The sequence below is a fragment of the Muntiacus reevesi genome, chromosome 16 (assembly GCF_963930625.1).
Source record: "Muntiacus reevesi chromosome 16, mMunRee1.1, whole genome shotgun sequence".
Taxonomy (NCBI): domain Eukaryota; kingdom Metazoa; phylum Chordata; class Mammalia; order Artiodactyla; family Cervidae; genus Muntiacus; species Muntiacus reevesi.
In genome coordinates, this window is record NC_089264.1 from 13,003,242 (window position 1) to 13,029,944 (window position 26,703).

The following is a 26,703-nucleotide window of genomic DNA, read 5'->3' on the forward strand; positions in this document are numbered from 1 at the left end:
GGGGTGCAAGGGCGGACTGTGGTGGCCATCTTCCCTCACATCTCCTGCAAATGTAAATGTGCTAGAAGAAAATATGAAGGGTTAAAAATAACAAAATCCCAGACATGGAGAACAGACTTATGGACAAGAGTGCGGGAGAAGCTGGAGAGGGGGAGAAAAATGGCGAGAGTAGCCTGGATGCACATACACTAACACACGTAAATAGGTAGCCAGTGGGAATTTGCCGTATGACTCACAGAACTCAAACTGGGTCTCTGTAATAACCCAGACAGGGTGGAAACGGCAGGAGATGGGAGGGAGACTCAAGAGCGGGGGGACATATGTACACCTATGGCTAATTCGTGTTGATGTAGGACAGAAATCAAACCAATATTGCAAAGCAATTAGCAATCAATTAAAAATAAATATTAAAAAAATAAAAGAGAAAAAACAACAACAAAACTCAGTAGGGAAGCTCTATGGATGACATATAACCTAGAAACCATAAAATAAAAGACTGATGAATTCACCTGTATAAAACAAATTCTGCATGGAAAAAAAGTTTCTTACAAAGTCAAAAGACAAAAAAATTGGAATGCATATCACAAAGGCCTGAATTCTTTAATATATATCTATAAAGAATTCCTAAATCAATAAGAAAAACGCTAAAAGTATCAGTCTTGATGGATAGTGACTAAAGTCCCCAAATCTCGATGGCTTCAGCCAGAAAAGCTTATTTCTCAGATGTGCTTCATGTTCATCGTGGTCAGCTGGAGCTCCTTCCTGTGTTTTTCTCATTGTGGGACTTCTGATGTATTCTGGCAATTGTGCAGAGGGAAAGAGACTGTAAGTGTTGCACTGGCAATTGAATATCAGCCTGAAGAAGATACTCTTCAATTCCTCTCAAAAATTATTAGCTAGAACCAGTCCCATGGCCCCACCTGAACCCAAGGGCCAGGCTGGGCCATAATTTGTGTGTCTGGAAGGAGAGAAGAGCCCAGCATTGGTGAGCAGCATTGAGTGGTCACTACCACTCCAGACAGTCTATGAATTATTTAGTTTCTCAATTGAAGGTCTTGTCAAAGAAAGATGATGGCATATTTCGTTACATTCCACATGCTGGTTATTAAAGAAGTAAAAAATTCCTTTCTCTCCAAAATTGGTAGTGACATCTTTCTGACCAACAGAGTGAATCTGGGGATCTGTGAGGTAGATGAGCCCTTTTCCATTCCCAGTCACCCAACCTAAAAAAGAAATAAATATGTCTGAGAATTAAATTCTCTATAAATTTTAGCAAAGTGCTTCAGAAAAAATATAATATAGTGAAATAGCCATTTTGTAACTTAGTCATCCTATTGTGTGAAAATCGTTCAGTTGTGTCCGATACTTTGTGACCCCACGGGCTATATATAGTCCATGGAATTCTCCAGGCCAGAATACTGGGGTGGGTAGCCTTTCCCTTCTCCAGGGGATCTTCCCAACCCAGGAATTGAACCCAGGTCTCCTTCATTGCAGGCAGATTCTTTACCAGCTGAGCTACAAGGGAAGCCCTATGGTTGATGATTAATAAATTCCTGCTAAGGGATCTGGTGTTGCATATTCCAATTATTGGTCTAAGAAGAATTGAATATTGGGTAATTAAATTTGTCAAATATGATATGCCCAGACAACCAGTTTTCAAGGAATTAGCAGTAGCACACACTTAGTGTTATTAAATTATTAAATTTATTTATTATTTATTATTATTAATAATATAAATTATTAAATTATTAAATCCCATTGAATATTTTTTCTTTCATGATTCAGAAGTTTCTTTAAAGCCTTACTCATTAATTCATAGATTCCTCTGTTCATTTAACAAATATTTGAGTGTACACACTGTGTAAAACACTATTGTGTTTTGTGAACAAGTTAGTAAAAAAATCTCTGTATTTGGTGTCACATTCTTGTGAAGATCAATCAGTGATATAAGTAAGCAAAATATATAACACAGAGTGATGGTAAATGTGATGGATAGGGGATAGAAAAAATCTTGGAGGATTATTATTAGAAATAATCATAACAAGACTCATTTATCATTTAAATAAAGTACAGAATGATGGGTAGTAATTCTGTTAGATAAAATACCAAACTGAAACAAAATTTACATATTAGTGCAGATTTTAAAGGAAGTTAGATTCAGGTATACAGCTTGCTGTTCCATAATGATCCCAGTTATGAAACCCAATATCACACCTGTAGTGAAGGTAAAGGGCTAGAGCAAAGAAAGTGTGGGAAGACTTTGACATACTAAAACACACAATCATAAGAAACCCACATCACCCAAATCCACCTGAGTAAAATTAAAAAAGAAAACTGTTATGGATTTGCTCTAGAAATAAGCTCAACAAAATGTGAGCCAGATCTTCTCACTGATCATCTGACGCCCTTAGACACTTGTAGAAGCTTTAGAAAATTTTCCCATGCATCATTTAGTATATACAGCAAGACTGATTCATTCCAAATAGTAGCCTGTGCATTAAATAACCTATTGAAATAATAACTAGCAAAGCTAGTTATAAAACCTCACATTTATATATAAATAATACTAAAATAAAAAATAACTCCCAGTTTCACATACCTTGTAAATCAACTACAACATCTCTATGATTGGAAAATTCATAAGAAAAGTGGCCATAAGCCAAGCCATATTCTGTGGCTTTGTATTCTGTTTTCACCACTTTTGTGTTATTTGATAATTTTACAAATTCCCCTAGCATGTAAGGTTCCACACTGACACATCCTTTTATTGTCTTGCCTTCTAAAATCTGAAAAATAGAAACAGGAGACAGTATAACAATGGTGAAAGCCATGGGTTTTGAGGTCAGCAGATCTTAGCCTTTGAACTCAGGCTTCGCCACTTAGGAGCACTGCAGTTGTTCAGTCACGAAGTCGCGTCCAGCTCTTTTGCGACCCTGTGAACTGTAGCCCACCAGACTCCTCTGTCCATGGGATTCTCCAGGCAAGAGTACTGGAGTGGGTTGCCATTTCCTTCTCCAGGGGATCTTCCCGACCCAGGAATCGAACCCAAGTCTCCTGCATTGACAGGTGGATTCTTTACCACTGTGCCACCTGGGAAGCCTCAAAATATACTTCTAGACGCGTTTAATCATACCCCTGATTTCTTTAATCTTACCAGCAATACTGAGGATGGTATGTAGAATATCTGCGTATGAATCTTCTGCTCGTAAAGTCTCTTGTTAAATTCTGTCACGTAGTGCTGTGCGGTCATCTGCCTCTCCACATCAGTGAAGTGGTGCCAGAGCCCCTTTTGCTCCTTATATTCTTTCCCAACATATCTGTGAATGCAGAAAAGCCACAGCAAGAAATGCAGAGTGATCCTACTCTAGAGTAAGAGAGAAGAGACTAAGAGAGAGATGCAAAAATGCTTGAGAGATGTTACTTTTTCTCTGTCTTAGTTAATATTATCTTATCTCATGACTCAGATAATTTTGTAAGAGCACGCTGAACAATGGAACACAATTCATACTAGCTGCCTGATGGTTAAATTCATGTGTCATCTCGATTTGACCACAGGGCGCCCAAATATTTGGTCAAACACTATTCAGAGTGTTTCTGTGAGGGTGTTTTGGATGAGTCTAACATTTACATCAATAGACTGAGTAATGAAGACTACCCTCCCTAGTGTGGGGGAGCCTCATCCGATCAACTGAAGGGCCAAATGGAACAGAAGGCTGAGCTTATTTCAAGTAAGAGAGAATTCTTCTTGCTGACTGCCTCTGACCCGGGACACTGGTCTTTTCCTGCTCTTGGACTTGAACTGAAACATCATCTCCTCCTGGGTCTCAATCCCACTGGTCTTTGGGTTGGAAGTTTATATCGTCAGCTCTCCTGAATATCCAGTCAGCAGTAGATGCTGAAACTTGAGAGCATCCATAATTATGTGAATTAAGTCCTAATAATAAATCTCTGCGCGCGCGCACACACACACACACACACACACACACACACACACACACACACACACACACACACACACACACACACACACACACACACACACACACACACACACACACACACACACACACACACACACACGGGCTTCCCTGGTAGCTCAGCTGGGAAAGAATCCTCCTGCAATGCGGGAGACCCCAGTTTGATTCCTGGGTCGTGAAGATCCCCTGGAGAAGGGATAGGTTACCCACTCCAGTATTCTTGGGCTTCCCTGGTGGTTCAGATGGTAAAGAAACTGCCTGAAATGTGGGAGACCTAGGTTCAATCCCTGGGTTGGGAAGGTCCTCTGGAGGAGGATATGGCAACCCACTCCAGTATTCTTGCCTGGAGAATCCCCATGGACAGAAGAGCCTGGCTGTAGTCTATGGTGTCACAAAGAGTCAGATACAACTGAGTGACTAAGTACAGCACAGCATACGCACGCGCGCACACACACACACACATACATCTTATTGGTTTTGTGTTTCTGGAGAACCCTGATGAATACATCGACCCAGGGGTGACACCGATTTATTTTCTCCTTATACGAGAAAGTGTTCACTTGCTGTAGCAGTTCACCAGATGTGGGTAAGTCTAGAAAACCAGCCAGGGTGCTGGAAAACGCATGGACTCTGGAACCAGATCTTTCGCTGACTGCAACATGACCTTATACAGGTCAGCAGATGAATCAGAAGCCTTTCCCTCCCCCTTCCTTTTGTGATTACTTCATCTCTACAAATACTTGCTTTCTATCCTACAAATACTTTCTTCATCTCTACAAATACTTCCTAATATATGTACAATACTTTTTATACTATCCAGGATTCATTGTGATTTCTGTATTTGAAGATTAATATATTTGGGCAATTCTGGAAAACTATCAGAAATGATTTATTAAAATAATATTTCTTTCCTATTTGCTCTGTTGTCTTTTTCTGATCAGATGTATGTAAGACCCTCTTGCTCCATCTTCCATGTCTCTTCTTCTCTCTTTTATATCCCATCTCAGATCCTCCTATCATGTATCCTGGTGTGTTAGTTGCTTAAGATTGCTGTAACAAAGTGCCACAAACTGGGTGGCTTAAGCAACAGAAATTGATTCCTAATAGTTTTAGAGTCTACAAGTCCAAGGTCAAGGTGTCAGCGGAGTCATGCTCCCTCTGAAGATGCAAGGGAAGGAGCTTTTCCAGACTGTCAACTTTTCCAGACAGTTCTGGCTTGGTGGCCACATAGCTACAATTTTCACATGCATTCTCCCTGTGTGTGTCTATTTCCAAATTTCCTCTTTTTTATAAGGATATCAGTCGTAGTGGATTCTGGGCCTACCCTACTCCAGTTTAATCTCATCTTAATTAATTACATCTGCAGTGACTACTTCCAAGTAAGATCACAGTCTGAGTTACTTAGGGTTACAACTTCAACTTGAATTTAGGGTGGGAGGGGAACACAATTATTCCTGTATCACCTGGCTCCACCACTTTGATGTGCGAACTTGGGGAGGTTTCTTAATATCTCTGTGTCTCAGCTCCCTCATCTGTAAGATGGGGATAACAACAGTACCTACCTCATCGGGTTTTGTGAGGATTGATTAAGTTAGTATATAAATTACTTAAAACAGGGGCCTGGCACATGAAATTTACATGTTTACTATTGTTATTATCATCAACATCCTTTTCAAGAAATGTATTTCTACTATTTAAGAATTTCCCGATTTCTCACTTTTTTTCTCTTCCTATTTATTTCTTACATTTTTTAGATTTGGGAAAAGAGCAAGGTCTACTTTAAAAGTCTTGCTCTATAGGTTCTTTAAAATATACATATGGTATAAAATTAGGCCTTATACCAAACGAGGACCACCTGTGATCACTAATTTGCAGGTGAGTTTTTGCTTAAAGTTGTCATCAAGAATTAAGGCCAAGCAAAAAAATCTTTCTAGGTTATTTGCTTCAGTGACATGGTATTTTTTTAATTAACCTTTTTTTTTGTTTGTTTGTTTTTTGAGGATATAGCCATTCCTGAGTCAATGCTTTATATCAGTGGTCTCTCCACTCATCCCCTTTCATGCGTAACTTTTGTCACTAGCTGCTCCCTCATCCCACCCCCTGCCCAAAACCTCTACAGAGAGGTGTCTTAAGGATTCAGCATTCACTTACATCCCTGAATATGTTTCATTACTGGCCTCAGAGGAGTTTTGTGCCTCTTTTCGCAGGCTCACTCATTTAATTAGAAGTGTGGCTTGCATGGTTTAGCTAGTCTTTTTTGCCAGCATTTTCAATGAGAGTGTTCAAGACTCTCTGACTTGTCATGTGGCAAGAAACTCTATTTTTCTTATCTGTACCATGGGGTTAATGTTCTCCAAGGGGTTTAAAATCATGTATATAAAACATCCAGCCCAGTGACTGACATAGTGTGGGCTCTCTATCCATGGTGGTTGTTGCTCAGTTGCTAAGTCATGTCTGACTTTTTGGACTACATGTGACTCCACGGATTACAGCACACTAGGCCTGCCTGTCCCTCAGCATCTCCTGGAGTTTGCCCAAGTTCATGTCTGTTGAACCGGTGATGCCACCCAACCATCTATGGTAACTGTTATTAATTAGCTAACGAGGAAGAGGAAAAGGAGCTGAGTTAGGAAACATTTAGCCACTTTTCCCAGACCTTTTATAGTCTCATAAACAATTACTTAACAGAAGGGACAAATCAGCCCATTATACATGATTATATATGTTTTTAAATCATACCTGCCCAGAGTTTCCTCTTGATGAAGGTGATGTACCCAAAATGCATTTCTTTGTCTGCCTTTCTTCGTCACATGTAGGTAGTCCCCCAAATATGCAACCGTTTCTTGGGCTGTCCACAGTTCAGATTTCTTGGAATATTTTAACAAAAGAGCACCTTGAATAAAAGAGAAGATGAATATTGACCTTATCTTTCAAAAAGATCTTGTAATTCATGGATAAGATGAATTGTAACACAGGTACCAATCTGTGTTCATTTGAAATATTCAACTTTTTAATATATTTTCTCAAATTTTATCCTCTTCCATGACTATTACTAAAAAGTTAGTGAAGTACAATAAGAAGGTAAAGTTTGAGAAATTACAATGAAAATTGCCTTTGATTCACAAAATCTCTTGTTTGTGATGGCAAGGTATTAAGGCCAGAGCTTCTGTATGAAAGTAATGAAAAATAAAAGGGCTTTTCAAACAGCAAAAGCCCAGAGACCATCTTAAAACAAGTGACATGTGAATACACCTTCCTCTGATTATCTGGGAATCTTGAATAAAAGAGGCTGCTACCTATGTGGGTTCACGTGGATAGAAGTCAGTTGAATAAGTTTACTCCAAAAGTTCCTGACAACTCCAGGGATCCTAGATTACATATGAAAGTTCAACCTAATTTTCTCTTACATATTTTAAATTGGGAAAGTCCAGGAATTACTGAGAAAATACAGCTCCTGTACAAAGATGAAAACTCAACTGAAAAAGAAAAAGATAAAGAGGAAAAAATAAGGGTTGTTTTCACCTTAAAGAAAGGAAGACCAGAGCGAGCAAGAAAGGATCTCTTTGAGGGGGAAGACCACCATGAATCCTAAGAAAGAAATGCAACCTTTTGAGACCCAAGTTAAAGTGGACAAGGACCTCCAGTGACCAGGCTGTGGTAATGAATACATGAAGAGGAGCCTCAGGAGAAGAGAGTACTTAAAGGGAGGCAAGCCCACAGGTCTGGGATGGGGGATGGGGAGGAAGGAGACAACTGAGGTTGTGGAGAGATGATGCTCAGGGTTGGGTGACTCAGAGAAGCTGGGGAAGGGAACGAAGGCGAACTGCATGTCCACACATGTAGAAAGGGCAGTGAACTAAGGCAAGAAGCAAGGAGCAGATGCATAACTTGTCCAGTTTCTTCAGCTTTGGGGCTCGCTTCCTCCCATGTGCTTCTTCACCCATAAAGTGGCACACAGACAAAACAATAAAGCAGCTCCCTAACTCTCAAAAATGGGACTTTGAAACTGCAGACTCTCATAGAAAGCAGGGAAAAGCCATTATTAGAAAATTTGGCTTCTTTTGGCAACAATTTGATCTTTTACTCTGACTTTAAGGTGACAGGTAAAACACTGAGATACTCTGAAGCAGAAGTTCTTAACATTGGCTTTATACAAAAATCACCGGGGAGCTCTTAAAAAATACAGGTGCCTGGACCCACACCATAGACTCATGAGACTGGAATCTCTGGGGTGAGGGACTGGAAGTTTTAAAGAGTTAAAAGCCTCCTGGGAGATCCTCATGTGGCACCAGTGCTAAGAACTACTACTTTAGTATATCCAGTGCTTAGCAATCCACATAGCTTGTTTCCTCTGAAAGGCATTTTGCAATAGTTTTTTTTTTTCTCATTCAAATAATTCTTCAGTACCTTGGAGGATATTATAATGTGATCCTCTGGGCTAAGAGAAGAACCTTCTTTGGTCTTCTCCCCAGCTTCTCCACCACTTCTAAGCTGGGTTAGCCACACTGCTGGGAGGCCCCGGTTCAGGCTTCCCCGTGCTGTTCCTGAGGCCAGAAGCAGCTGCTAAACGCACACGATCAATGCAGCGCCTGGCAAGAAACCGCTCAGCATAGGTGCGGACATGGCGAGTGTCTGCTAGAAGGATGCTGTGTAACTAGGTCAAACTCCACCCCCCGGGGTTTTGAATGGGAAACAGAGAAAAACCAGCTGTGGCAATGAGGATCAATGGAGTATATATGATCAATGAGTATATATGGCATCCAGAGCTGTTTCAAACCTGACTGATGACTGCTCCCACGTTCTATAAGATCCTCCCTTACTTACTGCCTATGAAGCACATCTCCAATGTGTGAGGCAGCCTGAGCGAGTCTCTATTCTTTGCAACCTTTAGAGTCCATCACACAGAGAGAGAAGAGGCCCCTGAACTACATCTTTCTCTGTATAGTCACAAAGCATCACAGGTGTCTATATCTTTCATGAGCTTTAAGTGATCCACAGAACAGAAACTTCAGAGGGCCCTCAACAAGCAGAGATGCTTCCTGAAAGGGCGTACTTACTATGTGCTCCGTGGAGTTGGCTGGATTTAAAAACGCCTGTATGCTCCAGCCTCTGGAACAGCCAGTCATGCCTCACTCCTGCCAAGAGTTTTTCAAAATCATCAGGCTGCAGGGTGCGGGCCTCAAGGATCGCCTGCTTTGTCGTTCCTGGCAATGAAACAAAAGAACTTCCACTGGAATTCAGAAAAGACCATGAATTTTCTCCATCAGAAGAACCACTGGAAATTGCTGGTGATTTCAGCCACCAAGGTGAGGACAAGCTGGAGTTCTGGCTGCAGTTGAGCAGGTTTCCAGGCTCATTTGCTTCCTCCGTGGTGGTGCAGTCCTCGCTGAGGACAGGGCTGGGAGGCTTACTGCTTACTGAGGAATTCGGGATCTGGGCTCCCTGAATGTGCGGCTGCTTCCAAGTGCACGATCTAGGGCAGCCACATGTGCTCGTGGTGTGAACATCTGCAGTGCCCAGCAGCGGGCTCTCCTCATCCACTGTGGAGGCATCAGGGTCAATGCCCTGCTCTTTGACTGACTGACCGTTTTTTCCTGAGTTAGGGTTTTGAACAAGCCAGTGAGGAGTGAAAGAGTTACATGCTACTGTGGAACTTTTGTCCAGAGATTCACCCACGACTGAGTGGAAGTCTACGGGAATATCTTCTGCTCTTTCTGCTATTTTTCCTTCTGGGTCAACCCCGCAGGGGCTATCTTTAAATGCAGGACCTGTGCATCCTTTGATTTCTTCTCTCTTCTCTTCTTCATCACCGTGCTTGGCGTCACCATTGATTTCTCGAAACTCATCAATTGTTTCAAAGGTTTCTTCTTCTTGGATGGAAGGATATGTGGTCATGTTCTTAGGCCAACCAGAATCAGAAGTCCAAGAAGCAGAACAAAATGAGGGTCTGGAATGAGCAGAAGTATTTCTGGACCCCACATTTCCAACTTCCTGCCTACCTCCTTTAAACCACCCTCCACCAGAGGCCAATGAAATGTCTGTTGTGTTATGAGGTGGGAAGGTTGCCAAGGGCATGGACTTGTGCAGCTGACATTGAGAAGACTCTAATCTGTCATCCTTGGGCTCCTGGAGAGAGAGACCATGAAGCTCTGAAGACAGTGGATGCTCAGCCCTGCTGGCCCCATTCACCTCCTGCTCGTCTGACAGGGCAGTAGAACACTGAGTGTCCACAAGATGCCCTTCCTTGCTAAGCTCTTTTCTGGCGGACACATCATCAACGTGATAATTCACTTCCTCCCAGCTTGTAGAAGATCTGTACTCTGATAACTTGCTCCAAGAACTGGAGCTCTGGCTGTCACTCAGAGACTTGTTCAGAACAGCTCCCCCACCACTACTGTGGTCTGTTGACTCAGCTTCAGTCTCCACATCTTCATCCACGGAGACTCGAAATGCATCAGAACTGGCCCAGTTTCTCCTTTCCATCCTCCTGAGTTTCTCCTGACTGTTCATTGCAATTCGGGAGGAAGATATTACTATGCCTTTTTCAAAATGTGGTCTGTCCTCAGTGGCACTCACGGTATCTATGTTTTTTGTTTCTGTTTTTAGATCAGTGATACAGACTCCTGTTTTCATACCTTTCTGTTTATTTTTGTGGTTTCCACAAGTGTTTTCAAATATTTCACACACTGAAGTGTGGTGCTGTGAATAGGTTTCAAGGATTTTTTGGAAATCCACTTGCCCATGTAAGATGGGCTTCTCTAGCCCACGCTTGAATCCCTCGGGAACATAAGACTTGTCATCTAAATTTGAGAAGCTTTGAACATGTAACTGTTCCTTCACCCGGGTGATAACAGACATGATTTCCTGAGAGAGAGCTTCTCTCTCCTGACTTCCGGAGGAATTGCTGAAAGTATACAGCTTTCCCATAGCTTCGCTACAGAGCTGACTTGCTGTTTGGACAGTCTCCATCTCCCCATAGAGTCTTTGGTGCACAGTGGTGAGACCAAAAGCAGCTTTAAGAAAACTATGGAGCTCCTGTTTTCCAGTAACTGGTTCATCACGTTTCTTGGTGAGGAGGCCAATTTCAAAGGCTTCTTTGGTTTCACATAGATGTGAGTTTTTCATTCCTGGAGGACAGTCCTTAGAACTACTATATGACAACAGGCAAGTGCCACGAATATTCTGAGGAAAACATCAGATACAAAATCAGACACTGAATTAGAAACTAGAAGTGAATCAGGGAAAGTTTTCATTCCTGGAGGGCAGTCATCAGAAATAGTTTTTTTCTTTTTTTAAAAAAATATGTGCCATGGATATTCTAATAAAAATACATAAACATGAGTCAAGGACCTGTGATCTTTTTGATGCCTCAGGGGATGGGACTAGGACATATGTAATTGGTTGGCACAAAGGGGTAAGAAATTAGCTTTAGCTTCCATCCTACTGTAGCCCTGATACTTTTGATCAAAGATGATAAAATTGCTGTCATTGTTGCTAATGTTAGTTTTAGCAAACAGAGTCTAAACATGGGACATGGACGTAACAATTCTGTTATATACAAACACATAATTTGTTTATTGATGGTCAAAACAATAGACCTGTGGCTTCCAAATCCCTCTGGGTATTTGAATCACCTGGGAGGTATTCCATAATGAATGATTTCTAGGTAAGAATACCAGGCCTTTACATTTAGTGGATTTAGGGTAGAGCCAAAGAATATGTATTTTGAAAGGGCACGACTGAGTGACTTCACTTTCACTTTTCACTTTCACACATTGGAGAAGGAAATGGCAACCCACTCCAGTGTTCTTGCCTGGAGAATCCCAGGGATGGGGGAACCTGGTGGGCTGCCGTCTATGGGGTCGCACAGAGTCGGACACAACTGAAGTGACTTAGCAGCAGCAGACATGCTTGGGAGCCCTTGTTCTACAGCAGATAGTATCATATCCTCCGGCTGCAGTAACTTAGCTCCCCATCAGCAGGATGTCACTACTCTGACGGATATGACCTCTACAAACATGAAGTCTGCTCACAATTATCTAATGATGCACACGAATCCTATCTTAGGGTTAGGCTCTTCCCTCCCCTGGTGATGTCTGTCTCTGGGGAGAGGAGCAAGGAGGGCTACGCCCTGTTTACCATAGCCGTGAGCACAAAGAGGGGTGTGTAGGGGCTGAAGGCAGCCGCCAGCTTGCAGGCTTCAGCGGCTGACAGCAAGTGGTGGTCAAACTCCTTCAGCAGGCCCTGCAAGGGAACAGGAGGCCAAGCGTGCTGTGAGAAAACAAGAGGCCGAGTGTACTGCCGACAATGATTTACCCACTAGCAAAAGACAGGCTATAAAATTCCTTTGCTTTTCTTTTAAGGTTTTGAGGGGTGCCCTGCACTTTATCACAACCATTTCAGAACAATGCCAAGAAAGAATAAGTGGGTAAAGACCCCAGGGCATTGACCATCCTTTCCCCCACACCCACACACCATCCATCCCCAACTTGTGCCACAGAGAGAGCCTCACACGTGCCAACATTCACAGTGCCTGCCCACGCAAAGTAATTCAGACAAGTTTCTTCAGAGGATCATGCAGCTCTCTGTTCATAGAACTGTGAGCGTTTCACAGTCAGACTCACTAATGATTTATGCATTGTTCTTGGCAAAGAAGCCTTTAACGTACAATTGCATAGCAATTAAGATTCATTCATTTATTCCAGAAATATGTATTGAGTATCCCCATGTGCCAAGCACTGTTCTAGTCCTGAAGGAGAGAGGAGACAGTGAGCCTGCAATGAGCTTATTTTCCAAGGGGAGGGGATCAATCAATATACAAAATAAGTAAAATGTGTAATATTTGAGGTGGCAATAAATGTTCCAGAGAAAAATACAGCAAGAAGAGGTCAAGGAGGTCCAAGGCGGAAGGGCAGTTTGCAGTTTTAAACAATCCTCAGAGAACTTCACTGAACAGGAACATAACCCCTTTCCTGTGTTTTGGTCTGTCTGATAGCAAAAGCAACATTTTGCTAAGCTTCAGAGAAGAAGCAGCAAGCTATATGGGTTCTTATGCTATGCTAATTAGTACTGAGTACAGTTACTACTGTTGTTTTGGTATTTGAAAAAAGGCAATGTTGATGACACAATTAAAAATGTCAATTTGAGAGCAGTGCAGGAGAAGAGTCAACGTCTGTGCAATGCTCTGAACGGGTTAGAGATCTGGTTTCTGCTCCCAGTTCTCTTTCTTACTGACTGTGCAGGTTGCAGAGGTCACCTAGTTTCTCTAGACCTCAGTTTACTTTCCTCTAAAATGGGAGTGACACATTCTGCTCTACCTTATGCCTACGTAGATGTGGTGTGAGTGGATCACATACATATGTACACACACTTTTTGAGCTATAAAACAATAAATAAACATTCATAATCATTATTATTACAGATAGAAGCCTGGACAAGCAACTGATGTGATTTGGACAGACTGTAATTAAAGTCTTAAAGTTATTACTCTCTTACTTTGTCATTGAGAGAGTCCAAGTGTGGAAACTGAATTATGTGATAATCTGAAAGGAAATCATGGGGTTCAAAGCATTTATCACTTTGATTTCTTTCATTCATTCATTCATCAAGTCTTTTTTCCCCTAGTACCCTCTGAGGTCTGGTGCTGTGCTAAGTGCTGGGGTAATAAAGTCAAATGGGACAACATAGGAGCTGTTCCTCAGGCTTGTTCACATTACTCGAAGAGGGGAGATACTGTGCTCCCTGACACCTGAAGAGAGAACTAGCCAAGAATAACACTGACAGTTTTGGAGGTGATGCCGCTCTGCACCATAGTTTTGCCAAGTGATGATTACCAGGTTAATGTCAGGATTGCTTTTAAACTTTTCATAATCTTTCTTGCTCATGGAGATGAAGATGTCTGCCAATATACCTAGTGACGTGGAAATGCCCTGTAAGGAAATACAAACAAAACACAGATGAGGAACTTACAGTCAATTCTTGCTCTCAAGTCCCAAAGTCAACGACTAGCCCTCCATATGAACCATTGCTTATTATTATCATTTGTTATTATGACTCTGAAGATACTTCTCGACTGGATGTCACTGGGTTTGAAAGACTATCATATCCTGAGGACATGGGCATAATGTAAACTCAGCTATTTCTTAGCGGGGCTTTGCTCGATCGTCAACATGAACTTGTCCACAATGCTAGGTATAAAGAACTGACCCAAGCAAGAGTCCCCATGCCCAACTCCATTTGTGTCGTTAGAAGGATTGTAGGCAGCAGCGTTGCTGACACAGTTCAAGGAAATGTGTAACCCAAAGCTTCAGTTAACGAGGAGAATATTCTCACAGAGTCACAGAGGATGAGTACATCAAGGAAAGCTAACGTTGCTTCTCAATTTCTCAAATAAAGATGCTATGTAAATGGCTGAGGTCTTTCCCCACTTAACCAAAGGAGAATGATTTTACAGAATGCAATTGAGCCATCCCAACTTTGTTATGCAATGAGGTAAAGGCTAAATATATAATAAAATCAATACCAGTAGAAATAAATGGATAAGTAGAAATAAATATACAAACAGATAGTTGCAAATATATAGAGAAACACTAAATACAGGCCAGGAGTCTAGTTGTGAGTAAGGATGAGCAGGACAGAGAGGGAGCTTTTAAATGTTTCTGGCCCTATTGTTCTTTCATTCATGCTCGTGCTCAGTCATGTCTGACTCTTTGTGACCCATGGACTGTAGCCCACCAGGCTCCTCTGTCCATGGGGTTTCCCAGTCAAGAATACTGGAGAGGGCTGAATTTTCTTCTTCAGGGGATCTTTCCAACCCAGGGATTGAACCTGAGTCTCCTGCATTGGCAAGTGGATTCTTTACCACTGCACCACCAGGGAAGTCCATCCTGGTCCTATGTCCATGTTCAGTTCAGTTCAGTTCAGCTCAGTCACTAGTCGTATCTGACTCTTTGGGACCCCATGGACTGCAGCATGCCAGGCTTCCCTGTCCATCACCAACTCTCAGAGTCTACTCAAACTCATGTCCATTGAGTCGGTGATGCCATCCAACCATCTCATCCTCTGTCATCCCCTTCTCCTCCTGCTTTCAGTCTTTCTCAGCATCAGGGTCTTTTCCAATGAGTCAACTCTTCACACGAGGTGGCCAAAGTATTGGAGTTTCAGCTTCAGCATCAGTCCTTCCAATGAACACTCAGGACTGATCTCCTTCAGGATGGACTGGTTGGATCTCCTTGCAATCCAAGGGACTCTCAAGAGTCTTCTCCAACACCACAGTTCAAAAGCATCAATTCTTCGGCACTCAGCTTTCTTTATAGTCCAACTCTCACATCCATACATGACCACTAGAAAAACCATAGCTTTGACTAGATGGACCTTTGTTGGCAAAGAAATGTCTCTGCTTTATATCATGTTGTCTAGGTTGGTCACAGCTTTTCTTCCAAGGAGCAAGCATCTTTTAATTTCATGGCTGCCATCACCATCTGCAGTGATTTTGGAGCCCAAGAATATAAAGTCTGTCACTGTTTCCACTGTTTCCCCATCTATTTGTGATGAGGTGATAGGACCAGATGCCATGATCTTAGTTTTCTGAATGTTGAGCTTTAAGCCAACTTTTTCACTCTCCTCTTTCACTTTCATCAAGAGGCTCTTTAGTTCTCCTTTGCTTTCTGCCATACGGGTGGTGTCATCTGCATATCTGAGGTTATTGCCATTTCTCCCAGCAATCTTGATTCCAGCACGTGCTTCCTCCAGCCCAGCATTTTTCATGACATACTCTGCATATAAGTTAAATAAGCAGGGTGACAACATACAGCCTTGACATACTCCTTTCCTGATTTGGAACCAGTCTGTTGTCCCATGTCCAGTTCTAACTGTTGCTTCTTGACCTATAAACAGATTTCTCAGGAGGCAGCCAGGTGGTCTGGTATTCCCATCTCTTGTAGAATTTCCCACAGTTTGCTGTGATTCACACAGTCCAAAGCTTTGGCATAGTCAATAAAGCAGAAGAATCAACAAAAATATAACCAATAAAATTGATAAATGATAAACTCATTTTATCATAAATGATAAATTGTGCCATAAGGTAATAACTTTCCGAAGGCAAATACAGAAAATGAGAAAATAAACACGAGACAAATAACCTTTTTATCTGGTTGAGGAAGTGTCAGGTATCCCGTGATTGAGGCCCATATTAACTCTGCGGCTTCATACCACATCCCTGCAAAAAAGGAGATAGGACAAACTGCTAGTATCTGTGCTCTTGTGTCAGAAAATACTTTTATTTATTATTATTTTTTTTTAGAAGATACTTTAAAAAAGTAATACAGAAAGATGATTTTGCATTTTGAAAGAAAATTTACAACTAGACAAGACTGACAGCAATGAGCAGATAGCAACCTGCTAGAAAAACAACAATCTGCTTTTCTGGTTGGTTTAATATGGATAATTTTTCCCTTTCACAGGGAAATAGTAAGAAATATTACATATCACATGTGTGCATATGAAATATATTAATATATAAATGATTATCTCCATTATTTTCAAGATAACAATTACCATCTTCTGTTTAAAATTTTCAAATACATTAGTTTGCATTTTAAAATACAGTTAAGGTCCTCTAAGCTTTGCTAGTAAAACTCAGAAATGCCCTCCGAGGAATAAATGGGTAAGTTATCAGGGTGTGTGTATGCATGCAGTCATGTCTGACTCTTTGCAACCCCATGGATGGTATGTGGCCTGTCAGGCTCCTCTGTCCATGGGATTTTCCAGGCAAGAATACTGCAGTGGGTTGCCATTCCCTACTCCAGGGATCTTCCTGACCCAGAGACTGAACTCGTGTCTCTTGCAATCTCCTGCCTTGGCAGGTGGATTCTATACCACTAGTGCCATCTGGGAAGCCCAGTTGTCAGCATAGGTTTAGAATAAGAGAGTCACTTATCACATGGAGTCCTGCTCAACTGACAGCCAGATGCCAGAAATAGTACCAAGAAAAGTCACAATATAGAAACATAAGTTTCTTTAACAAAACTCACCAGAAAACTATTTTGTTTTGTTAATGCTCATAATATTCCTGGCATCTTAAGTGTCAGTCTCCTTTTGATGAGAAAACTAAGGGAAATGGAACAATATCAACCAGATACAATGAGAAAAGTCCACAGTGGAATCTCTTAGCCAAACTTGGTAAATGAGACTTGAGAGGATGACTGTACCCAACTTCTGCAGAATTTGCCCTCTTATCTGAATGCAGACTGATTGCACCAGGACCTTGTCGCTCTCATTTCTGTACAGCCAGGTACCTACAATAAAAGAGGGGGGCAAAGAAAAAAATTTTTGGCCTTGAATTATTAAAGAAACAGCCTGGTGAAATAAAACTATGTACATGGAAGCCTTCATGAACACATGTGACATGGATTCAGTAGACAATCTCTTCTCTATGTAGAATAAGGTCTAAACTCCTTGCTATAACCTACAAGGCTTCATGGGAGTTGACTCCTGCCTGGTCCCCACCTCTCCCCATAACCAACTGGGCTCTGCTTGTGTCCCTTATAATAGCAGCCAACTCTTGCCGGTGATAAAGAATCCACCTGTCAATGTAGGAGATGCAAGAGATGCAGGTTCGATCCCTGGACTGGGAAGATCCCCTGGAGTAGGAAATGGCTACTTGCTCCAGTATTCTTGCCTAAAAAGTTTTGTGGACAGAGGAGCCTGGTGAGCTACAGTCCACAGGGTCATAAACAGTCAGACATGACTGAATGCGTGCGTGCGCGCACACACACACACACTTGCTTCATGGTATCTGAACTTGTCACTCCCATTACCTGGGATTCTGCTCCCTCTCACTCCTACTTCAGGGCTCATCCTCAATGGTCTTGCCTCCAAGGCTTCCCAGGTTAATTAACTACAGTGTCCCCCCAACTGTCTCGTGGTTCCTGAGAGAAGGGCAGGATCCATCCCATTCACCCAAAATTGGTTTGGATGTTGAAACTGATGATTCCACACATGCACCGAGGGGATATGAAAAGATTTAGTGCTCACATAACGAGCCTTTCTGAGGAGGGCAGGGAAGGCACCTAAGCTGGTCCGTTAGACTGAAGTGAAGGGAGTGGTGGGTGGCTTCTCTTTTTATTTTGATTTGGGTGTGGGGCTGGGGTAAAGGTTTCCACAAGCTAGACCAAGGTTTACTGATAAATGAGCTTTAAAAAAGCTCAGTCTGTCCAGGTGTGGGGCACAAGGGAAGAAGCTGGGGCCTGATAACTGCCAGTGGCCAAACATCCTCAGGCTCTTTATTATAATCTCTCACTATTCTCTACCACACTGACCCCCCTTACTTTCTCCCTGGCTTTTTATCTACATATGTGTGTGTGTTGGCAAGTGCAGAAGATGGGGAATAATGCATATTGTAGGTTAGTGATGGTGGCCACAGAAGAGAGGTATGTGGTCAATATTTTTATTTCCAATTGGCTTCCCATTGGAAATGTCTACAAGTTTCAGGGAGCTTGAGACCTTATATCCAAGTATATTGAGCTTAAAAGTCAACTAGGGGACTTCCCTAGCTTCAGTGGTTAGGATACTGCACTTCCACTGCAGCGAGCATGGGTACAATCCCTGGTCCAGGAACGAAGATCCCACATGCCGTGTATGGCACAGCCAAAAAAAAAAGGAATAAAAAATTTGACTGGGAATTGTGTTCAACTTGTTGGGAAACTTGTTGGCTTAAGCGCCCAGAAATTCAGACAAGATATCTGAGGCTTAAATTACTTGTTACTCAACTATTAGGACTTCCTTCCTTTCATGTATGATTAGCTAGTCTAAGAAATCCATTTCAAAATAAGTTTTTACTACATTTTCTCTGTAGCCAAATACAGTTTATTTTTCAGATCACTTAAATATATAAAACTATAAGTGTATTCTCCTGAACTTACAGGCTCAATTTCCATTCACAATTCTTTACAAAGCTTCAGCTGAGCCTTTTCTGAAGCCCAGGGAGTCACCTACTTTCACAGCTAATGCTGATTAGGTACCACACGCCACTCCACAGGGCAATATTAGAAGATGTGGTTGTTTTGGTTTCATTTTTCATAAGAGAAAATGGAAACAGAGAAGTAAATTGCTTGACTGAAGCAACTTCTTTCATCAGGGGCAGAGCCAGTTCCAGGGAGTTCTGGGAATATCCAGCGTACAGTAACTACGAGATTCTTAGGTTATTTCTAAGCTGGAACTCCGGTAGGGACAGTGCGTGAAGGTTATGGTGAAGATACGAGAGCACCTTACCCGTTGCTCCATTGTTGCTTATTAGACTGCTCAGGATATACTCTGCTTTTAAAAGTTTCCCTGAAAAGAAGCAACCAAATGCCACATTATCAGTTTTGAACACGTGCTTTAAATACTACTGCTGTTCATGCTCTAAGGTTAACACATTATAACAGGAAAACATCCTATTTTAAAATTTAAAATCAGTAACCACATCACACACAAAAGTGAAAAAGAAGACGAAGCTTTCAGGAATTGGTAAGACGGGAAGTTATGTAGTAACTGAACCTGTGATTAGACTCATATGTATATACACATGTGTATATGTATACACACACATTCATTTGTATGAATAAATAACCCATTCATACAGAGTAAGGCTTGAGAAGTATAGGCAAACCTTTCTCAGAGGCTGCATATCCTTCTTGTGAAAACTATGCCAGGACTCTAGTCCAAAAGTACAGTTGAGTTGCCTGTGAAGTGAAGAGGACTATTTATAGAATTATTAGGGCTTCCCTGGTGGCCCAAGTGGTAAAGAATCCGCCTGCAATGCAGGAGACGGCCTGCAATGTAGGAGACCCAGGTTCAATCTCTGGGTCAGGAAGATCCCCTGGAGAAGTTGAAACAAAAAACCCACTCCAGGATTCTTGCCTGGGAAACCCCATGGACAGAAGAGCCTGGTGTGCTACAGTCCATGGAGTCGCAAAGAGTTGCACACAGCTTAGCGACTAAACCACCATAGAATTATCAGGAAGGAATTTTTTAGGGGGTTGGTAGAGAAGTTCTTTGTAAACTTTTCACTGACTTCATCAACACCACACAGGAGGGGCCTAACCTATGAATTCATAGGCCTAACCTAATGCATAGGCCTAACCTATGAATGTAAGCAGGAATCGCAATCACTTATCCTTTTATTCATTTCTGCTTCCAGGTCCCTCTAAGCCCTCCATGGTCTGGCCCCTGGGACTTCTTTGACCTCATCTCTACCTTCTTTCCTTCATCCTCACTCCTACTTTGGTGATAGTGGCTTCCTGACTATCCCTTGAACCTGCCAGGCTTGCTCCCATGTCAGGGTCTTTGTATTAACAATTATTTTAGTTTGGAATGTTTTTATCTCAGATATCTACAAGGCTTGCTCCCTTCTCCTTTAGGTCTTTGCTCAAATAGCACTTCACTGTCTCATAAGGCCTTCCCTGACCACCCTATTTTACAGGGCACACACAGACATATACCTGACTGTGGCAGAGTGTGTTCCAAAGGTGGTCATAACAATCTCTTCCAACCCACATGTTCTTCTGCAATGTGACCCTGCCATTCCTCCAACAAGAAGTAGAATCTAGAATTTATTTTCCTTCTCCTTGAGCCTGAACTGGCCCTGTGACCTACTGTGGACAAAGGATGTGGCAGAAATGACACTGTGTACCTTTCTGGTCTGGACATTAAGAGACACCTCTGGAGTGTGGATGTTTCTCTGGAGCATAGGCTTGTACGTGATCCACTAGGTCCCAGAAATTTCAGTACTGAACTAATTTTCTCTTAATTACTTGGTGGGGGATTCATTGTGGGTAAATTCAGACTCCACACAGACACCTGGCACAGACTTGTTGCTATTTCTTTTGGATGGATATATACAAATATATTACTCCATGGCAAATAGAAGGGGAAATGGTGGGAGTAGGGACAGATATCCTCTTCTTGGCCTCCAAAATTACTGTGGACAGGGACTGCAGCCATGAAATCAGAAGACAATTGCTTCTTGGCAGGAAATCGATGACAAACCTAGACAGTGTGTTGAAAAGCAGAGACATTACTCTGCCGACAAAGGTCCTTATAGTCAAGGCTGTGGTCTTCCCAGTGGTCAGGTACGGTTGTGAGAGCTGGAGGCATAAAGAAGGCAGAGCACCAAAGAATCGATGCCCTTGAACTGTAGTGCTAGAGAAGACTCCTGAAAGTCCCTTGGACAGCAAGGAGATCAAACTAGTCAATCTTAAGGGAGATCAACCTTAAATATTCACTGGAAGGACTGATCCTGAAGCTGAAGTTCCAGTATTTAGATCATCTGATACAAACAGACAACTCATTGGAAAAGTCTCTGATGCTGGGAAAGATTGAGGGCAGAAGGAGAAGAGGGCATCAGAGGATGTGATGGCTGAACGGCATCACTGACACAATGAACATGAACTTGGGCAAGCTCCGGGAGATGGTGAGGGACAGGGAGGCCTGGAGTGCTGCAGTCCATGGGGTCTCAAAGAGTCAGGCATGACTGGGTGACTGAACAACAACAACAACTACATATATATATGTTTGGTTTCCATCTCAGAGCTTGGGCAGAAAGCAAGCTTCCCTCCCCCACTTCTCTGGTTGGATTGGTAGAGCTGTTCAGTCCCATTTCATAACTGTGCAAACTTTTAAGAATTCCAGCTTTATGCAAATATTTCACCTATGAAGCCCAAGGCCCTGTCCCTGCACAGGAATTAAAGCGGCAATCCCTTTCCTTAGACTGTATCCAAGTGTAAATCTCTTTGGCTATAGTGTCAGGAGCAGTAATCTACTATTCTGACTTTGAACATCTATCTTTCGTGCATCTAAAAACATTTAACTTACTATAGTTATGTAATGGGAGAAGATTCTGCATTCTCCACGTTGATGGAACTGTAAGTCTGAATCATTATCTCTAATTGTGGCTTGAAAAGTTTTGTCTAATTTCAGGCAAGAGTGAGCTGAGCAGGCCCAGGGCATCCTCTCTTGCCTCTGAAATCTCATGATGTTGAATACTTAAGACCTTTGGAATGGATTTTGAGTGGATACCAGGAAGGCTGGGTCAAAGGGCAAAACAGGAAGACTGTGCTGTCCCCTCGTATTATTTCCTTACCCGTATAGTATCACACACACACGCCTCTCCTGCATCAGGGTTTCCCAAATGCTGGGGACTGAGATGCCCTTCCCCTGTACCTTCTTTGCTTTCCAGGACACCGCCCCTGCTCTAAGTCTCCCTTTCTCTCTGGGAAACCCAGCGTAGGTAGAGGCTCAAGAGATGTTTGGGGGCAGATGTTTACAAGTAAGCACCTAATCCCGAGGCTGAGTTTGTTTTCTTCGGGCACTTCTGGCAGTATCTTTGAGGAAATGACAACTCCAACTGCTGGAGAATAGGATCTAGGACTTTTACCTTAGACATATGATATGTGGGCAGAGAAGTGTACTGCTCATGATGATATCAATGCTTAACCCCTCATCAGGAGAAAAGTTCTATACTACCTTGGTGAGAGAGTGTGATTAACAAGTCACACTACAGCAAATCAGTGTATTATAAAACATGCCCTCTGTTCCAAGTTCTATTTAATGAGAACAAACATTAGAACACCCAGCCCTCATTTTTGGGTGCCACCACCGCCTCACCATAGAATGTTCTGCTGACACATAATTCCATCTGATGCTGTCAGGAGGAATATTAGCGGTTAGGTTTCTCTCATACCTTAAAGATGATAAACCCCAAACATTATGAAAATGTCCCCAATTATGGACATTTGAATTAAGACCTTTTTTTTCCCTAAGTTCAACTCTGTTGATGTGGTTACTTTAGAAAACTATATAATAAAAAAAAAAAAGAAAACTATATAATAAGACCTGGGTACAATTTACACACAGCTGCAAGAACTTGAGAGTGAATGAGCTTGGGCTTTTGAAAAGTTAGCCTCCACAAGCCCATTTCTCTCATTTCCTTTTATCTCTGCCCCTCTCTGTATTCAGCAACTGTCTCATTCAGTATAGTCAGTACAGTTCCTTTTCAAAGGAAATGAAGTAGTTAAAAGATATTTTAACCTCTTCAAGTCCAGAGTTATTAAAACAATAGCAATAACTAAACTCAGTTTTAAAAATGAGCCAGTTCTGTTTCTGGGAGAGGCAACTTGCATTCTATTTTTGTCCTTTACCCTTTCAGTCTTGGAAATGAGTACAGCAGGCTACAGGTTTCTAAATCTTATGGTTATCAGTAACTTAAATAATTCAAGAATTCTATGGAAGTGAACTTTGCAGTAACACAGAGCAGGCCCCTGCCCCCACCAGCCCTCCTCTACATTACAGCCTCAGTTAGAATGTCAGCCTCATTTTTCATTTCATTCAGAGTGACAGAAGGGGAAAAAAAGATACTTTAAGGCCTAATCAGGTACTGTACCGGTGCTCCTAGTGATGGAAAAAAAATCTCAAATTACTTCAGTGGGTTTGTCAGCTCTATTGTTAGCATAGTCAAGTGGCCCTACAGAAAGGAGACAGGAGAGCTAAGAGAAAATAGTAGAATTCTAATCTGCTTTTTAAAGGCTCTTGGTCAGAAGTATAGCAATTCAGATACCCCTGTTTGAAAGCAGCGGGACAGATTTGTTAGACGACAAAAGCTCCAATTAGTATTTTCCACCCCCTTTCACAATTTTCTCTATTGCTTTTGGCTCTGAAACCCTTTATGCCAGGGCCTTTGTGCTGGCGAGAGGCGGGTGGAAGGGCGCCGCGGCAGGCCGGCCGGCGGGAGCGCGGGAGGCGGCAAGGGGAGGCCCACGGGCCTCGGTTCCCGCCGGCCCCGCGGAAGTCGAGGAGCCCCGGGGGCAGACGCGCCCCGGAGCGGGCGCCGCCGGGACCTGGGGGGCCCGCCAGAGGACGCCTACCTGCGTGCATCGAGATTCGGGCCTGGCGGACGACCAGCTGCGGGGCGATGGGCGTCGCGGGCTGCAGCCTGTGCAGCGCTTTGGCGACCCGCAGCAGCTGGCCCGAGGCGTCGAGCCCGTACAGGAGACGGTCGCTCAGGAACACGACGGCGGCGGCCGTGGCGCAGTCCCGGGCGAGGATGGAGGCTTTCAGGGACGCCTGGGGGGACATCCACCGGACACCATCAACGGGGCCGAAAGAGCGCCCGGCAGCAGAGAGAGCAGTCTTGGGACCAGGCTAGTCTAGGTATTGCGATCAAAAGAACAACAAAACCTACATCTAGGAGAGGAAATGGTAGGCGACTGAACCCAAAGACAGTCATCATCATCGTCGTCATCCCAATTCATTTGTGGGAGAAACTAGTTTTTATTCCATTTTCCCTATTACATTTCTAAAATTATAGAGGTGGTAAGATGCATATATCCTGTTATTAAAAATCCAAACAATACCAAGTCAAAATTGAATGTGCCCCTTTGCTTCCCGATGCCCTACCTTATTTTCCCCCTGCCTCCCACCAATTTCATTCTTGTTCTTCTTGATAATGGTTTCTCAGAGATCTTTCCAGAACTTCCTCTACCCTTTTATGTATATGTAGACATTAATTGATTCCTTGCGGTGCCTTACTTCCTTCCTCCCTTTCTCCTTTTCTCCCCTTGTTCTTTCTTCTCTTTTTTCTCTCCCTTTCTTTTCCTTCCTTTCCTTCCTAAATGAGATTACACTAGACATACTGTTGTGCTATTTGGTTTCTTCAGTCATCATAACATCTAGAATAGCTTTCCACATCAGTTCAGAACACCCTGCTTCATTTACTACCTACATTTTAATTAATAAGAAATATAGAATTCTAGGTAATGTTTTATATTTATATGATCATGTTTAGTGAATGAATAAAATAAGAAACAGACATGAAAGTATAACAAAGAGTGAGAAATAGAGATTTAAATGAGGCAAAGTTTTATGGAAAAACACCATATTTAGGGCTTTTAAGGTATTATACAGTGAGTGAAAGTCACTCAGTCGTGTCCGACTCTTTGCAACCCCATGGACCATACAGTCCATGGAATTCTCCAGGCCAGAATACTGGCGTGGGTAGCCTTTCCCTTCTCCAGGGGATCTTCCCAACCCAGGGATCCGACCCAGGTTTCCCTCATTGCAGGCAACTTCTTTACCAGCTGAGCCACAGGAGAAGCCCAAGAAAACTGGAGTGGGTAGCCCATCCCTTCTCCAGCTGACCTTCAGCCAGATTCCTTACCAACTGAGCTATCAGGGAAGCCAAGATATTATATTAAAGGCATTATTACACTAAAGACATTGAAAGTCATACAACTAATAACATAAGTGAATTTATCACCCATTTGCTAAACTAAATCAAATAGAATGTTTTCTGGGCTTGTTAGTTCACATATGAAGCCTAGAAAGCATTGTAAGCATTGCCCATCTTCCTACCACAATCTTTTTATACAAACACTGCTTTCTTCATCACATAAGTACTAACATTTATTGGGCAAAATTAGGTACCAGGCACAGTGCTAAGAGCTTTATATGTATTAATTTATTTAATTATCACCAAAAATCCAAAGAGGCAGATTCTATTTAACTAATTATCAAAATCACTATTTGATAATTAATCATCCAATTGAATTATTTCTCCCATTCTGACTCCAAATCCTACTGGGTTGGCCAAAAATGTTCATTTGGATTTTTCCAGAACATCCTATGGAAAACCCAAATGAATGTTTTGGCCAACTCAGTATTTCTTTTCATTTATACTTTGCTACCAAGAACCATGACAATAATCCTTCTCTTTTCAAACTAATGCATTCTTGTTAAGGCTTTTAACCTATTACTGTGTTTTTTAAGTTTAAAAAGTGATAATGTGCTCTTGCATTTGTCCTTTTGTTCTTAGTTGATCACTGTTGAAATTGTGACATTAATAGTAGTACCACTTGTTAGGGGGATATCTCTTCTCTCCTTTTGATGTTTCCTTCCACATGCAGGGACCTCAGTTACTGTAGCACTCCTGGCCTCTTTCTACTTATTCTGCCCCAGGAGAGAGGGATGATTTTGACTGGTAAACTTGGGAAGAAACTGGGCATGCATTGCTTAGCTCCTCAGTTTTTTCTTTTGGGATCAAAGGGTCTGAAGGAAACAGGGATTCTTCTCTGCTCTTCTGTGTCAGGCCTTCTCTAGAAAACCATCCTATGTGGGGTATTCTGCTTGGTTTGGTAATTTCTGTGACTGAATGGGGAAGTCAGCATAATTCTGGGGTTCATCTAGCAGAACCCCTTGGTCTAAAACCTAGCTGTATCTTCCAAGTTAGCCTTTGTCAGAATTAAAGGTAATATTTAATCTCTTGTCTCCCTAACTCCTTTGTTTTATTTCTTAGGAGGGTAAGAGGGTTGTTATTTATGGGATCTGCCCAAAGACCCCAATGTTAATCATTACCTAACACACCATGTGTGCTGTGTGCTAAGTCGCTTCAGTTGTGTCCGAAACCTTTGTGACTCTTTGTGTCCAGGGGATTCTCCAGGCAAGAATACTAGAGTGCCCTCATCCAGGGGACCTGCCCCACCCAGGGATCGAACCTGCATCTCTTTAGGTCTCCTGCCTAGGCAGGCGGGTTCTTTATCACGAGTGCCATCTGGGAAGTCCACCTAACACACATAACCTTTTCTAAAGGAAACTGCTCTGCCCACAGCTCCTGCCTTTGAAGCAGCAACGTTTTGTGTTGACCTTGATCCCCTCTCCTCATCTTACCACCAGCTGAAGGCTAACCTAAGAGTAC

General features: G+C 42.4%; 1 protein-coding gene across 9 annotated transcripts in view; it reads right to left on the reverse strand.

The window, feature by feature from the left end:
* Nucleotides 1–483: 483 nt before the first annotated feature.
* ALPK1 (alpha kinase 1) overlaps nucleotides 484–26,703 on the reverse strand; it is a 119,476-nt gene continuing 93,256 nt past the window's right edge. For 8 of the 9 annotated variants that reach the window (XM_065907415.1, XM_065907419.1, XM_065907417.1 and 5 more), the window contains 11 exons: nucleotides 23,879–24,077; nucleotides 19,248–19,307; nucleotides 17,186–17,272; nucleotides 16,118–16,194; nucleotides 13,811–13,906; nucleotides 12,117–12,221; nucleotides 9,035–11,159; nucleotides 6,717–6,870; nucleotides 3,155–3,317; nucleotides 2,600–2,786; nucleotides 484–1,223 (listed from right to left, as the gene is read on the reverse strand). In XM_065907415.1, coding sequence (XP_065763487.1) covers nucleotides 1,024–1,223; nucleotides 2,600–2,786; nucleotides 3,155–3,317; nucleotides 6,717–6,870; nucleotides 9,035–11,159; nucleotides 12,117–12,221; nucleotides 13,811–13,906; nucleotides 16,118–16,194; nucleotides 17,186–17,272; nucleotides 19,248–19,307; nucleotides 23,879–24,077 — 3,453 coding nt within the window. In that variant the 3' untranslated portion in view covers nucleotides 484–1,023. Of the gene's footprint in view, nucleotides 1,224–2,599; nucleotides 2,787–3,154; nucleotides 3,318–6,716; nucleotides 6,871–9,034; nucleotides 11,160–12,116; nucleotides 12,222–13,810; nucleotides 13,907–16,117; nucleotides 16,195–17,008; nucleotides 17,085–17,185; nucleotides 17,273–19,247; nucleotides 19,308–23,878; nucleotides 24,078–26,703 lie in introns of those variants that run through there. The other variant, XM_065907423.1, reaches the window with a different exon arrangement.